The sequence below is a fragment of the Beta vulgaris genome, chromosome 6, assembly GCF_026745355.1.
Source record: "Beta vulgaris subsp. vulgaris cultivar EL10 chromosome 6, EL10.2, whole genome shotgun sequence".
Lineage (NCBI taxonomy): Eukaryota > Viridiplantae > Streptophyta > Magnoliopsida > Caryophyllales > Amaranthaceae > Beta > Beta vulgaris.
The window spans coordinates 50,249,063-50,265,157 of NC_079207.1; the positions used below are offsets into that span (position 1 = coordinate 50,249,063).

A 16,095-nucleotide genomic window follows, 5' to 3' on the forward strand; every position below is an offset into this window, starting at 1 on the left:
TGGCATCGATTGAGCAGAAATCTTCGGGGATCTCTATCTCCATATTCTTTCTCTTTTGGCCACTCACAGTTGTAGTAGCAGTAGGAGTCACCAGACTAAAGCGCATGGCATGAGAAACAGGGGGCAAATTGTTGCTGCAGAACTAATGGGAGTTGCAGGAAGGCCACCCCTATTGCGCATCCTGAGAATTATTTCTGAAGTATAGAGTGGGGATGTGAGTTGAGATGTGGAGGAATCTGTCCAAAGTATTATGAGCAACTTACAAAAAGAAGAGACATTCTCACTATGGCAACTAAAAGAATGAAAAGCTCCAAAGACATACCAAAAGACATGTTTGAGGACGAGCGAGTTCTTGCACCTTTCTTCTAAGGCGAATCGGAACAACTTGCTTCAGCGGCTAAGTCAGCTCCAAGGGGAAGGATGGGAAATGTCCTGTCTTTAATTTTGAGTGCTAAGATTAGATCCGTGTAAGGTGTAGATTGCGCACGACCACTGGAGTTCAAGGACACGCCTGTCATGCAAACGTTAGCACAAGTTAAAAACAAGGAACAAACTAAAAAATCAGAATAATGTAAATACCTTCCACCTTCCATGTATCCTTGAAAGTAGAGCCAAATTCGCCCTAAGAATCCGCTTTCACAGAGAAAAACCTCCCTGCCTAACCTATGTCGCAACCTTTGTCAGACTTTTCAATCAAAGCATCACATTTGTCTCTTACACCAAGGGTAAAGCGAACTTTACCTAAAGATTTGATATAGTATGAAAAAGCCAAATCATCAACATTGAAATTGATGCCTAAGTTCTGGGCTAGGGTTTCGATTCCTGACCAAATTCTCCAAGCACCAGGGAGGAGTCGGCAGGGAGCTATTTCAGTAGTTGTGAAGCATTGATAAAAGGGAAGAAGAGAAATTTTTGCCCTGATTTCACGAAGGGATAGTCATAAAGCGTGACCCAACTTGGGCGTACCCAATCCATCTTCTCTTCAGAAGGCAAGATCACTTTAACCCCATTAGGAAGCCCAAAATTGCGCTTAATCTGACGTAAATCAATTTTAACCAATTCACAAGTAATGTTTCTACCCCCCAAGATTCCTAAGGACTGAAATTTGTTTACACTTTCAAGGGAACTATTCTTAGAGGCACCTTTGGGGTTCGCCCTAGTCATGACTATAAAAATCGAAAGAACGGAGCAAAAGAAGCGATTGGCGAATTACAAAGAAAATCGAAAAAAACAGAGAAAGAGGAGAGAAATTACCTGAAGGAAAGGAAGATGTTGAATTAGACAAGAAAACTGAAGAAACTTTATCTTGAACCAAGGCATTGCCTTTATAGAGAGAGAGAAGTTAGACGTCTAACCAAGCCATATAATAACCGTCCTAATTGCGCGCGTCCCTTAACGCAATTTTCTTTAGAATCTTGAAATTTTCTCCTTCATTGGTTTGCCGCCCAAAAGGGAAAATTTTGGGGCTATTGTTATGGGACGGCTTATTCTTATGTGGCAACAAGATGTATTCTTAAGATGTGTTAGTGTGCTTGATTAAGTGGCATCGCTTAATTGGGCAAGCAGGAAAGCAAGCTGATCGATGACGTGGCAAGGCAGTTCAAGTCCCCTATTTCTTAGGAGAATATGCGCTCGTTGAGATTCTTGAGAAGATAGTGGCGTTGAGGGTAACTACCAACAACAGCAACGTTCCTAAGCATCCTTTTGAAATAAGATCTCATCCAATTATTATCCAAGGAGAAAAACGGCTATGAAGCAACGTCATTACAATAGTCCATTAGCTTAGATATTGTGAATCATCACTGACTGTTGTCTCTACTCTCTCCTCTAGCTAAGCACTTGTATTCTCTCACAAACTCGAACAACATAGTGAACTGGCAGGATAACAATCCTCCCATGGTTTTTCCCTCATTCCTAAAGGGTTTTCCACGTAAAACTTGTTGTGTTCTTTTCTTTATTTCTCGCAACTTTACTTCCTGCGAGTTATTTTTATTCGCATGTTAATTGTCAGCCTTCTCACCAAGCAAATTAGCCGTAGTGTGAAATTTGCCCTAAACACTCTCTTCTCTTCAAATTAAAAAGAAATCAATTAGAACCCAATTTATAAGCTCTCCAATGTACTTAAGGTGTTTATCTATAATAATTGAGGAGATCTTCAAAAAATGGAGAAAGTATACAACCTTCATTTTGGTAATGTCGTGATAATATATAAATTGCAACAATTTATTTTAAATAAAAAAAGTTACAAAAGACATTTTTTTATAAATTTTTAAATCATAAAATCGTCTATAACCAAACTAAACCACATAATTCTTGTCCGCTACAGTCCAAACTAAAAAATTTCGACTCTACTTTCAAGACCAAATGGAATTGCCACTCTACTAGTCAAATCACTTCAGTATTAGTCAGGTTTTGGACTAGTGCACTCCTTGTTGAGAGCAAAGGATCTTTTTTTAAACCCCAATGACCCCATTTGGTTAGTGTTCTCGTGTCAATAACCATGGTAATGAAACTTAATCACAAAATATGAGTTTTTCTATATAAATTTTCATTACCACACAATATCATATTCTCAAGTAGTAATGAAAATAATGAGATTTTAAGAAGAAAATGGATGTTTCAAGATTTGCTTTACAAATTTACACCATAATGCTATACCGTTGCAACCATTTATGACATATAACCAATGTACACCAATCCCGCATGAATGGTATCAGGGGATTTACCTTTCATAGCACAATATCGTACAAATGTCAATTCAAATCCAAGGCAAAGTAGGTGACTTCTTTTCTTTTTTGGAGCAGATTTTAGAAAAGGAAGGAAATAAACGATAAACCCAACTATAAATAAACATCTTTATATATACAAAACGAAGGTATTATCTGGTCATACATCAGAGGAAGAGGGGGGGAGTACACGGAGAGTATGGAAGGCAAACTAAAACTAGTCAGCTCTCATGTTTAGCAGCACATGATACAGAGACCAGCTTCCTTAACCTATTTAATTTCTTCACGAGGAACATAACAGAGATCCCCCGGCAAAATATTAGAAGAAAATGTAAAGCTAAACTACTACGACAAATCGACAACGACCAGCATACTAAGAGTCAGCAATTCCCCTTCACATGCTGCATAGTTGCTTCATTGCATACCGAATTACATTACTCATATCGCTTGTCAAAACCAAGGTAAGAAGTTTTACTATCAACTTCCCCCTCTTCCTATGTTCCCTCCTCTTTCTCTACTGCAGTTTAGTTTGTTCTTTTTTTCCATTATTTTGACTTGAGCCAGGACAGTTTTCTGAGTTTCGTCTCAGGTTTCCAGGATGCCAACTTAGCAACTAGGGCCTACAGCGGATGATTGCTCCTCAGAAGCGGCTGGCAAATCAGCATCAATATAGCCTGGTTTGGCATCCTCTTCGACACTGATTTTACTCTTAGGCGAGAGACGTTTGACTTCTTCAGATGTGTAGATAAAGATTTTTTTGACCATGCTGCAAAACTCACTGAAAAAAGGCCAGAAATAGAAGGAAAAAAAACGCTGAATCAGACACCAACGGACTTTTGTGGTGTGATCCAATCATCCAACATTGAGATTATTCCCACTAATCCCATACCATCCTCCACTCAAAGAAGAAAGAAAAACAGGGAGTGATGTTACTATTGAAGTTATTCTTATATGTCTGCAAGTACTCAAATAAAATTATATAAAGATTTCTGCAAGTAATATTGGAGAAAACTGTCCTAGGGATTCAATTTTCATTCCCATTTACAAATCCATTTTTAGACTAGCTGGTGGATTCTACCATTAGAGGTCAAACTCAAGCCCATTTTCTCATTTTATTTATTCATAGTCCAGTTGCGGGGTCCAAAGTTTTATATCTGGACATGTTTTAAAAGTTAGAATAAACAATGGTTATGGTAATGAAAACTTACTGCCATGGATCATCTCCAACCATCATCATATCATCTTCATCATCTGTGTAGACAACCTGCCATTTCCCTGACGAACAACAGAGCTCCCCTTTAATATCAAACAACAGCTCCAGTTTCTTAAGAAGGTCCTCATAACACTCAAAACGTGTCAAATCTACAGCCCTCCCAACAGCCACATCTTGCATATGAACCTGAAATAATTCCATTAACTTGCACCATTAGATCAAATCCGATAAATTTCCTCAGTGTAGCCTGGTACAACCAATATACAGAATATCTGCATTTAGCTGCTACCAACCCGTAGTGAGTTGAGGTCCTTAAGTTAAGGACAAAGCCTGGGTTCCGTAACATACAACGAATAAGAATGAGATTTCTAATTGGATTAGAACAGTACAAGTTCTGGTACCATCAAATCTGTTTAAAGTCATTCCTCTTTCTAGTTTCAGCATAAACATATGTGAGCATAGAGAAAAAAGGGATTCAGTCAAGTGACAAAGCACAAAATGCAAGTGAAGCGAATACATTTACCTTTGTGCAGGTACGACTTTGTTTACTCTGAGATTCCGATGGAGATCTCTGTGAAGATTTGTCAGGATCACAGCTCAGTGAAGGCACATCAGATCGATTAACATTGGATCTATCAGATTCAGCCTCCAAAGATGGAACTGGAAGATCCTCATCAACCCCAGTAGAAGATTCATCCAAATTGGAATGATCAAAAAGCTGAATACCAAACAAACGGCAGCCTGCTCCACTACTCTTTCTCTTTTCACCAGATTCTTTGTTGACAACTGAACCCAACGACTCTGATGCATTGTCTGCTCTATTGGACCAATAGATCGACTGGCTTGATATTGCAGGAAGGGAACTATTTGCTGTGAAACCAGCTGAACCTGCTTTTGTCACGGACGAAAACTGATCACGTGTACGCTCGACGTCAGCAGATGCAGCCACAGGAGATTCACCCGGAGACTTCCAAATGCCTGATGTGAAGGGAATAATTAATATAGAGACAACTTACTTATAAGCATTAAAAGCCAAGCAAAAGCAAAAAATATACCCAGTGCAGACAAATCTGTCGCTGATGATGGCATCACAGCAGGTCGTGGCCGCTTATTCCTTTGAGTAGTAGGCTGGGTGTTGCTAGCATTTGTGGCTACCAGCGGTTCTAATTCCCACGGTGAAACTCTCTCCGGGCGCACAATCGATGAAGGTTCATCCCATTGAACCTGTAAAAAAATACATCAGGAATAATTTTGCAGTTTAAGATGCTCAATATTCAGCAATATTTGATACTAACATATCTTCTCACCAGGGCCTCAAGGTTAAATAGATTGTAAATATAGAAAGAAACTTTACCTTCAAAGATCTCCATTCAGAATTTTCCCAACTTGATGAAGAAGTATCATTGACGCCAACAATAGTGCCACTGAACCTGTCAAATTGTGGAAACAGATAGATGAGCAAATATCCAGGAAAAACTACTAGAAAGAAAGGCCCAGAACAACAGATATACCTTCTTTCAGGAACTTCATCACCTTCGAATCTCATTTTGAACCTCATACCGACAGAAAGCTTGTGGCTCTTGGCCTCCAGGTACTTGTTCACACTCACAAGGAATTCAGACCTACTAGTTCTGTCACAAAACAGCCCTCTTCAGAAACTGGAGTCATTGGAAATAAAGAGCTATAGCATACAATAATCAAATGTAGTAGTACACACCCGTCAAGTATATACAAATAAATAATATATATATATATATATATATATATATATATATATATATATATATATATATATATATAGTAGTATGCAACAAATTCAGGTTTCAATGGACAAGAAATGGAAAATCTCAAAATGCTGAAAAACAGATTCACCGTGACTATATAGAGGAGTAAGCGAGACCAGTGTCCATTGCAATCCAATCCAAGCTTGCCAGAGATAAACACAAAAGTTTGGACTGGATTCAAACTCATATTATCGAGTCCTAATTGTTTTGGATTGGATTTTCACAACCTATTGGAGTTTAAAATCCAAACCTAAGTCAGTTTATAACATTTACATGTACTTCATATGAATTAAGGTGCTGCATATATTAAAGTTATGGAATTTGATGTTGAAGTGTAAGATGTGTTATAAGCCTTTATATATGGCACTAATGAAATTGATCTATGTTATTATTTGAAAACAAAAAAGTCGAAAGGATATGCTATACTCACATGCGTGTATAATATACAAATAATATGATTTCCCACTTTGTGTAAATTATCAAACACCTCTCTTCCTTGAAAGAAATAGGAGTATCAATCAATCAAAACTTTATCATTTCCTATTCTGCTTCTTAACACTGATGAGTTCCTACAATGACATTTACAACTTTATCTCCCTGTAAAGTCGATAACAATAAACAAAAGTATAATAGACTTTGTACAGTTGTTAGTGTGAAAATGACTTCAGTCAAACTAGAAATAAATAATTATCTATATTTTTTATTTTTAGTTTAGTGTTCCCTTCTAAATTGTTCAAATTAAAGTCATGTTTCTTTTCATCCTGTTTTGCTCAATCAATATGAAACCTCATATTTTATGGAGTAGCAAAAAATGTTTTAGCTACTAATTGTCAATAAAATAACCTTTGATACTACTCCATGATAACAAGTTACAATAACTAAAATAGTACATTTTTCTCTTAATTTCTCCATATCTATCTCTACCTCTTTTTTAAGTTAATAGAAAGTGTGAAATGAAAGAGAGAAGAGTGATACACAAAATTATTCGCTAAACTCTGGAGGATACTAAAGATGACATTAAAAGTTTCTCATCATCATTTGTGACTTGTAGATACGGTGGATTCAAAAACTAGTCATGTTTATTTGCTTAAATTTTCTACAACAATAACAAGAACAACGACAGCTCTCTTATCTTATCTTCATTGTTTGCAACTCCAACCCTCCATTTTCTCAATATAAATTGCTATATGCTTCAACCTTCTCCAATTTGTATAAATGATGCTTGCCATCATATGTTCAATACTGAAAATTGTAGGAACAAATGAGTTTAATTAGGTCTAAAAACTTCAATGGAAGTTGGATGTGATTTGATTTTATAAAATTTTGGACTGGATTTGGACACAGATTTCGAACTACAAAAACGATTCTCTCATTCAGATACTATCCAATATACACCTCCTATGTATGCAGTTAGAAAGATTAACGGCAGCACATTCGGATACTATTCTCTCATTATGTAACCGTTCTTCTATGCTTTCTCAGGCTTTATAATTGCTATGTGTAGGGGACTAGGGGAAGCACAAGAATTAAGGAAAGGGGGGAGGGAGGACCACAGAGACCCGTGTGCTATGTACAATAGAAGAGAGATGGCAATTTAAGCGGAAAAGGGGAAGTGGGGACACACAAACTTTCCAAAAGACGATATGTAGCAATTAATATGAAATTTGTAAGAAGGGAAAAAAGTAGCAATAATAAGAGAACGGAGGAAGTATACGAGAAACCTTCTTGCAATCTCTTTTCATCTAATTAGGGGTGTAAGCGGACTACGAAAAGTCCAGAGTCCAATCCAGTCCAGTCCAAACTTGTCGGACTGGACTGGACTGAAAATTTTTCGGACTGGACTCGGACTCAAATTTTCGAGTCTAAAAATTTTTGGACTGGATTTGGACTCATCCCTTTGGAGTCCAATAAGTCTAGTACAGTCCAAAAATATTTTATATATATAATATATATTTAATACATATATAATGTATATATTAAAAAAAAATTGATACTATTTTCAAAATTTTGGAGTTTTCAACCTTCCCTCTCTAAAATTTCAACTGGCGCTAGACAATTTTACTTGGCGCCAGACTATTGCACTTAGCTCCATTGTTAAATAAGTAAATTATACTAGCAGTACTGCAGCAGTAGGCTAGTAGCCGACTAATTCTATCTCACTTCACTCCTCAGTCCTTCTACTCACTTCCTGTTACTCTTCATTTTCTTTCTACCTCGCTGTCTCGACTCTCGCATTCTCTATTTCTCTCTCAGATTAATTCTCAGTCTCTCTGCTTCCTCTCACTTAGATCAGGTAAGCATCTAATTCAACTTTTTATTCATAGTATTTTACTTTAATTTAAGCTTTCAATCTAATTTGTGGATTTTGATAATTGAATCAGATGTTAAATGCTCAAGCATCTCAAAAAACGTTGTGAATCATTGAATTTAAATCGGGAAAAAAGATATAATAATCGGACTGGACTGGATTCAGACTCAAGAAAAAATTATCGGACTGGATTGGACTGGACTCAAAAAATATTTGGATCGGACTTGGACTCAATTTCTCGAGTCCAAAAAACTTTGGACTAGATTTGGATTTGGCAAAGTCCAATCCAGTCCAAGCCATTTACACCCCTACATCTAATTCTTCACCAGAAGAAAACTTCTCCAACTTCCTCTTTCCATGACACAAGAATAACAAGAGTGGGTAAAACCTCCTCGGTCCCCCTTCCCCCCCCCCAACCAACCACTTTTCCCCACCTCCGCTCATGACTAAAGGCAAGGTGTTGAATATATAAAAAATGGCTGGTAAATTATAGAGAGATGTAACCCAAAGCCACTAGTATGCCCCCAAAAAGTTAAGAAGATAGCCAACAAGAACACAAGAGAGAGATTATTTGCAAGTTGCAAACAATGAATCAAGGACCCGAATATCATAGTACTAGTCTGGTGGCACTATTGTAAGTGCAGCGTTAAAGACAAAAAGAGGACCAAATGAAACGAAAAGAAGCCTCCTGCAACACATATAAAAAGAACGAGCACACAAATTAACAATAAAAGCAAAGGGTCCCTTTCAAAAGAAAAGGCAAAGGGTCAAACACATCACATGCGGCATTCGTACAAAGTTGTCATCAGCAAGGAAGCTACGCTAATTGCCATGACAAACTCACTTCATCCACCGGTCCTATCATATTCTATTAAATAGACACATATTAATGGAATTGCACATACCAATAAATCATTCTTTAACATTGCATGAAAATGGATGAAAAGCACAATAGATTGTAATATGAACCTTGGCTTGTAGAAAACTGAAAAGAGGGTTCCCGTTTGAATTGCATGGGCTGCTGTGGCGAGAACACCAAGATGCATACTATGACTAGAAATAACAGAAGATGGCATATTGTTCAACTGCCTCATCAGCCTCCTCACTCCAACGCGCAGTTCTCCATTTTCTCCTCTGTCAATAGGTAAAATTAAAAAAACGAACAGGTATCCAAGAAAGTCCCTAACTTTAGAATGAGTAAAACTTACCTCAAAAATATAAATGCATCACCAGCTACAAGCTTCTTGGAACTAACAAACACACTCCACCCTGTAGTCAGTAGGTGGCGTCTTGGTTGCCCTGCAAGATGTATTAGAAGGTAAACAACTTCCGCAGAACCATAACTTGGTCTCTCATGGGCATGTGATCCAATAGTAGTAAGATTGACCAAGCATGCCTTATAAATGACATAACTTCATCAGAGTACGCAGATACTACAAAGCATCAAGCAACATTGTGGCCATCTTCGAAACCTTTAAGACAGCAACAATATGGTACCAAAATTTCTAAAATTGTTACCAGCTCTGGTCATACATTTCTAATAACCACCAATTGTAGCAATTTTGAAAATTTATATAGTTTAAGTGCAAGCAAGAACCAACCAAACACACAAAATATAAAGTAAACATAGAAGATACTGCAAAGATATTTGCTCAAATCGGACTCTCAAAGGGTATCCCTTGTTCCCCACATCTCCGACTCTAATATTCAGCATAACGATTTGATCCAAAAAGTAAAAAGAGGAGCATAAGGAATGTGGATTGTCTGCATCTAAAAACTTTACGTGGAGCTTTACTCTGTATACAAGCATTACTTTAAAACAATCAAATGAAAACCATGAACGTAGTTGGTATACACCGCTCTTGTCTACATACAGGTCTTCTCACCTCGAAAAATATGACGAAAATGCCACTCGTTGCTATGAAGATCTGTAGCAACAAGCTCCTGCCAAGGTGGCTGTTGAGACATATCCTGCGAAGTAGTTAAACATGAATAAAATAGAGGAAAGAACATACATATATGACGCTCATTTGCCATCGGGAAAATTTTGAAAGTGCAATTCTTTTCAAGCATACTACTCCCTAGTCCTCTATTAATTGTCCTGATTGACATTTATGGTCAAACTCATAAATCTTTGATCATATTTTCTCACCATTATGAATATCAAAATCTTATGCTTCATCTCTTGTTAACTTCACATCAATGAATAGCATCAATATATCAATAATTATTAAGTTTAATCACATGTTATTAGAGATATTAATGGTCAAAGTCGCTAGATACCATAAAAGTCAGATAGGACAATAATTTAAGGATAGAGGAAGTATTAGTAAGAAAAAGATTGATCTGCCCCTCACTTCCTTGATTTCTTATAGTAAACCTACTTTCCTAAAAACACTTAACTAAGTTAAGCAGTCAAGCCTCACCAGGGGGGGTAAGCAATCATCTGCATGCCTGCGAAGCACAGAGAATCCACCATGTGTGCTAGTATCAGAAGCTGTTAGTGTCTTGCAAAATGAATGCACGTTGCACCTTGGAGGATCAGGCACCGGAGCGTCAGGCTTTGTAACTTCACTTTGCTGCGGAACAGGAAAGGCAGCAAGATTAGATAAATCTTAATAATTTTGATAAGAAGACAAAATAAGCCGATCTAAACATGAAAAGACATAGTACGAAATAAACAGCACAACATTTATGCAACTCATGAAGCCTAACCCTTACGAACAATCAGAAGGTGTAAGGCAGCAAATTTAGATAAATGTTTATATTTTGATAAGAAGACATAAGGTAACATTGATTAAGCTGATCTAAACATGAAGAGACATAGCAAGAAATATATAACACAACATTTATGCAACTCATGAACCTAACTCTCATGATAACAATCACATGTAAAAACTAAAATCTCAATTATATGGCATGTGCTTGTCTGCTTCTAGTTGAGAGTGAGGTGTCAGAACTGAGGGGTTCTTTTCCATCAATAGAGAGAGAGAGAGATTTATTGGAAAGGAGACTTACATCTCTTTCAGGAACCAGAGTTATCTGAGCATAAACTTCATCTGTTTCAGGTTCCGCCTATAGAACAAACATGATCATTCTCAAAACCATTTCGTCATTCACAAATATAAGGAGCCGTAAATATGAAGAGTAGAAAAGCAACCATCATTAGAAGTGATAGCAATGATACTAACCCGCAGTTCAATATTAGCCACTTTGCAAAGAATTTTAGATGGCAAATTGAATGAAGGCATCTGCTGGTCTAATCCCTGATGTGTTGAAGCTTCAAGCTGCAAATGAAAAGGACAGTCTCATCAAGAAAAAGAAAGATATCAATCAAACCCATAGTCAAAAAAGATCTGATGTTCTAATCCTCTATATATTTTGGAACAACCCTCACACAAAGCATTCTCATTTAACCCACCAGTGAAAACTTCCCAAATATCAAATAGAACAACTCAAAGGCAACAAATACTATGTCAATTATTGGCATTTTAACTAGTAATAAATTACTGATTTCCTTTTTCCCACAGTCTAGAACTCTAGACATTGTAAGTTTCAGAGGCAACTTGAAAATCAGAATGTTAACCTAACACTTGAGCTTTCTTACCCGGTCAACACATGTTCTCTTTTCATTCATGAGTCTCGACATAGATCAAGCACTCATATTTGGATTGTTTGCAGATACAAGAGGGAAGGTTTTAATTTCAAAATGATTTCTTTCATGTACATTGTATCTCCTAGTCTTGTGCACACCTATTAATTGACTATATGTGACTAGAATCATACTAAAGTAATGTTCTTCTAGCTGAAACAATAAAACGTAATAAATTTCCTTCATCTGTTATATTTTATATTTATTGTGCTAATATTTTCACGTTGCCTTAAATTCGTCAGCGTAAAAAATTTGTTGCTTAACTTTTTAATCAACATTTTTTAGTACTTAGGCAAAGTAAATTGTACTAGGGCTTCTACTTGTCAATTGAGCAGCTGAACTTTGTCTCAAATTAATTGCCACAATCTCCGTTTTGGGTTGTCCCAATTTATTTGACACATACCTGTATATTCACAATCCCTTCTTTTACCTTTCTTCTTCAATTGGGCCCTACACAGCACACCTACCACCTACTTCTCTCTTTTTTTTTACTTCCCTCACACTTTTTGCCACAGTGGTTTAATAACAACCAATTTGGAGCAGAGGGAGTAATACATATTTTTACGCAGCGAGATTCTTCAGGACCAGTAGACCATGCCAGGCATATGCATAAATGGAACCTATTTCCACTATTCCTTTTTGTTCTTCATGGTTCATAAACAACTTTGGCCTCAAAATCTCAACAATATATCAGAAAAATCATAATCATGCAGGATTCTTGTTAGATTCACTACATATATTCTCAAAATGTCAACATTTACAACTTCTATTAATACGTAATTAAAGATATTAATGGTCAAATTTTGTATCAGAATTCAAGAATGGTGAAAAAGCAGCCATGAAAAGAGAGTGAGTAATACTCCCTCCGTTTCATTTTAATTGTTACACTTTGATATTTTACACTATTCACAAATTTCACTTTGACCATCATATGTGATTTATATGCAGATGAAAATATAGTCATGTGGGATCTTGTTAGATTCATAATAACATGTATTTTATTAATATGTAATTTTTATAATCTTTACAAATACAAAACTAAAGATACATGTCCTCAAAGTTTTGCATTGGCATCCGTGAAAAGTGTAAGTGTGTAGATTAAAATGAAACGGAGGGAGCAATTAATAAAAGAACTAAGCAGAAAACATATCTAATAATGCTAATCGCATTTACAAAGGGAAAGTGGTTAAAATAGAATACAAGGGCAGATTGACTAACAGCTAAAAAAAAAAAGAGGGTCAATGATCCAGAAGCACAAAATACAAATAAATAATAAAGACAAAGTGAAGATAAAGCTAAACAAGCTAGTGACCAAAGAAGAAACATACTTTCTTAGTCAACCAAAGTGGATACGAGGAAAGCAAAACACATACAAGAGAGGAAAGTAACCAAAGGTGGCAAGTAATGCAAAAGTTCAGACAACAAATTATTAGATTAAAACGAAAAAGCTCCGTCTACCTGCTCCATGTGACCTTGAGGAAAGTAATAAACACGCTCCCCTTCACGAGGAACATTTACTAGTGGTCCAGCACAGGCAAACCAGAGCTCCTTGTACAAAGCATCTACATATGATCCATAACAAATCATTGTTACATTACGAAAGGAAAACGAATAAGAGCTTAACATGATCAGGATATGACAAGAAACTAGACAACAGCACAAAGAGTTGCCCACCTGCTTTCCACAAAGTAAATTGTGAGAGAAGGGACTTGCTCAACATAAAATCAATTGAGATTATTAAAACCATAGAAATAACGTGAATTACAAACCAAGTCGATATCCCTTTGAAGTACATGAACCCCCCCCCCCCTCCCCCCTTCCCCCCCCCCCCCCCAAAAAAAAAAAAAAAAAAAAAAACTACAAGAGTTTCAAAAAAAAATCACAGGTTAGCCATAGCACCTAAAAATTAAATCAAACATCTGAATATACTGATAAAAATGGGAAGCAACTGACAAAAAGTACAGAACAAAGAAAGATTGTTAAAAGGGAGAACAGAAAAATGACAGCGTTCATTTGTGTATATATATAGATTTCCCTTTTTGGAATTCACACAATCTGGGGACACATAACAATTAACATAATACACCCACTAATGCTCTATCTAGTATAGCTTCAAATAACATCTAAAAACTCAACAAAACAAGTGCATACAAGTAAAACAAATATCTGATTGAAGTATCAAATCCAATAGTCAGTTAAAAGGTGGTTGACAAGATTCTAGTCAACAAAATTTGCTTTTAGAAAGAGCAAAAGGAAAAGGGTATGATATATGTTCATAGATGCACAATCCAACATTGAAAGTCTAAACTAAAATAAGAAAAAGGGACCTATACAAAATCAGGACAAACAAAAGTTTCCATAGGAAATATACACATGTATCAAAGCAGAATTTCAGAGTAAAACCAAAATAGCCCAATTGCCATTTAGAACAGCATTTCATCCTTGTCAATGTACACTACAGTGCAAGCAAAAACTGGAAATGGAAAAACAACTCGAACCTTGCTCTGGCCGTCCACCAGATCGATGAGTGCCTTGGAGCGCCATGAGAAGCTACCCACAGTCACACCAAATCTCCCTATATATAATAAAATCTCCTCAGTCCTCCCCGAGGTTGTGAAACGTGTAACTTGTTACTGCAAAACGTGTAAAAGAATGCTGTAAACTTTATAAAAGGTCAGCTTGACGTGCTAAACATGACATCTCTGAAAGGTATTAGATTAGCCAGATGGTCACTGATCACACATACTAAACAAATAATCAATGATTAGTAAAAGTTAACTGTTACTACAACCTCGAGAATGGTACAGATGATTAATTATGCAAATTTAGAGTGGGATTTACGTCATGACAATTAAGACAAGTTCATATCCTTTGAGATCTCGAAAATTAATCACAATTGGCTCCATTCATCCAGTTCAGCCATACAAGCAATGTAGTCTTACTTTTCAGGTCAGTATGCGTTACCGGACCAACAGAATGAAACTTTTTTTCACAAGCTTTGCATTTCCACTCCCTCTTTTACCCAAAACTACAGCCTAACTTTCTGTGGGCTAGAATGAGCCTAAGAAGTAAACAATTAAAAGCGGCCGTTATATCGGGATATCAGGTTATTCATGAAGCAATAACAGCATACAGTCTCGAAGACTCCACCGATCACACCATCAGCACACCCAAAACTAAATAAATACTACATCTGTTCCAAATTTATAGGCACCTTCTACTTGCTTTGACCCACATGAGTCCCCTACCACTTATCGTGTTGCTCTCTCATTTATCTATTATTTCTTCAATTTAAACATACAGAATTTCAGTAATAAACAACAAAGATGTCTACCATTTAATAAAAGAGTTGAGGAATTGTAATTTGGATCGCTTTAAAATGACACCGAAACAAAAAATTGTGGCCTATCATTTTACATTAAGTGACTATATATAAGGAAAGATATATTAGCATATTGTTCATAAAATCCCAGTAAAATTTCACACAAACTACTTGATCAACAATTACCCAACTTCGACATTTGCCAAATTATGTCAATAAGGTCAACATTACCTCTACAACAAATTTTTCATAATTCACCAAATATATACAGAAACAAAAAATGCGCACTACCCCCTTCCCAAAATAATTTTTATTAAAATATCAACAAAATACAAAACATATAAATAAAATTAAGTATAAAGCAACACCCCCAAAAAAATGCTAAAAGATCAACAGTTCAAGAATTCCATACCTCAATAACAGGAGGACCGATCTGAGCTAAAATTAGATCAAAATGACCCATAAAAAGCCGGGTCTAAATTTTTGGCGAAAATAACACTCCCTTATGATCCAAGTACCAAATTCAAGCTCAGATATTCAACAAGCAAAATATAAAATTACCCACAAAGAAAAAATGGAATTTTGAGGAGAAAATAAAAAAAAAAAAAAAATAGGGTTTTTAGACGAAAAAAAGAGGAGAGAGAAAATGGGGTGTGGGGGGAATTGGGAGGTAAAAGGGTTGTCTGCAGGGAAGAGATGTGGATTTGGATCGTCCTTGCCTGGTCGAAGCCGACAGCTCCTTCCCCTCCCTTCAATTATTAAATAATTTTATTGTTTCTTTCTTTTTTTTATTTTTTAAAAAATAATAATTTCTCTCTCCTAAATCCTAATCTGATTATATAAAAAATTATTTAGATTGCACTACAGTAAATGGCCTTTATTAGGAAAAGATTATTTAGATCTACTAAGGAAGAGATTAAGCTAGGGGAAGATTCAGTTTACTTCCATGGAAGATTTTCATTTTGTACCTAAATTACCTTGTTAGTTTAGACTTGAATTAGCTCTTTTGTGTTAGTTTAGAATTAAACATTGATTAAAGAGTGAGATTTTCAAGTTCTAATTATGATAAGACCGAGGGTAATTATGATTA

General features: G+C 36.2%; 1 protein-coding gene across 2 annotated transcripts; it reads right to left on the reverse strand.

The window, feature by feature from the left end:
* Positions 1-2,841: 2,841 nt before the first annotated feature.
* Positions 2,842-15,790, reverse strand: LOC104897022 (auxin response factor 1). 2 transcript variants are annotated; one of them, XM_048645750.1, is made up of 15 exons: positions 15,418-15,790; positions 14,182-14,258; positions 13,142-13,245; positions 11,223-11,318; positions 11,050-11,106; positions 10,458-10,610; positions 9,918-10,002; positions 9,240-9,330; positions 9,001-9,165; positions 5,451-5,570; positions 5,294-5,369; positions 4,995-5,163; positions 4,463-4,917; positions 3,935-4,125; positions 2,842-3,504 (listed from the first exon to the last, which is right to left on the reverse strand). In XM_048645750.1, exons 2-15 carry the CDS (start codon positions 14,225-14,227, stop codon positions 3,333-3,335), a joined length of 1,980 nt encoding a protein of 659 aa, XP_048501707.1. In that variant the 5' UTR covers positions 14,228-14,258; positions 15,418-15,790; the 3' UTR covers positions 2,842-3,332. The 2 variants fall into 2 exon arrangements, with proteins under 2 accessions (XP_048501707.1, XP_010682136.2); XM_010683834.4 differs by having other exon boundaries at positions 14,182-14,316.
* Positions 15,791-16,095: the final 305 nt, after the last annotated feature.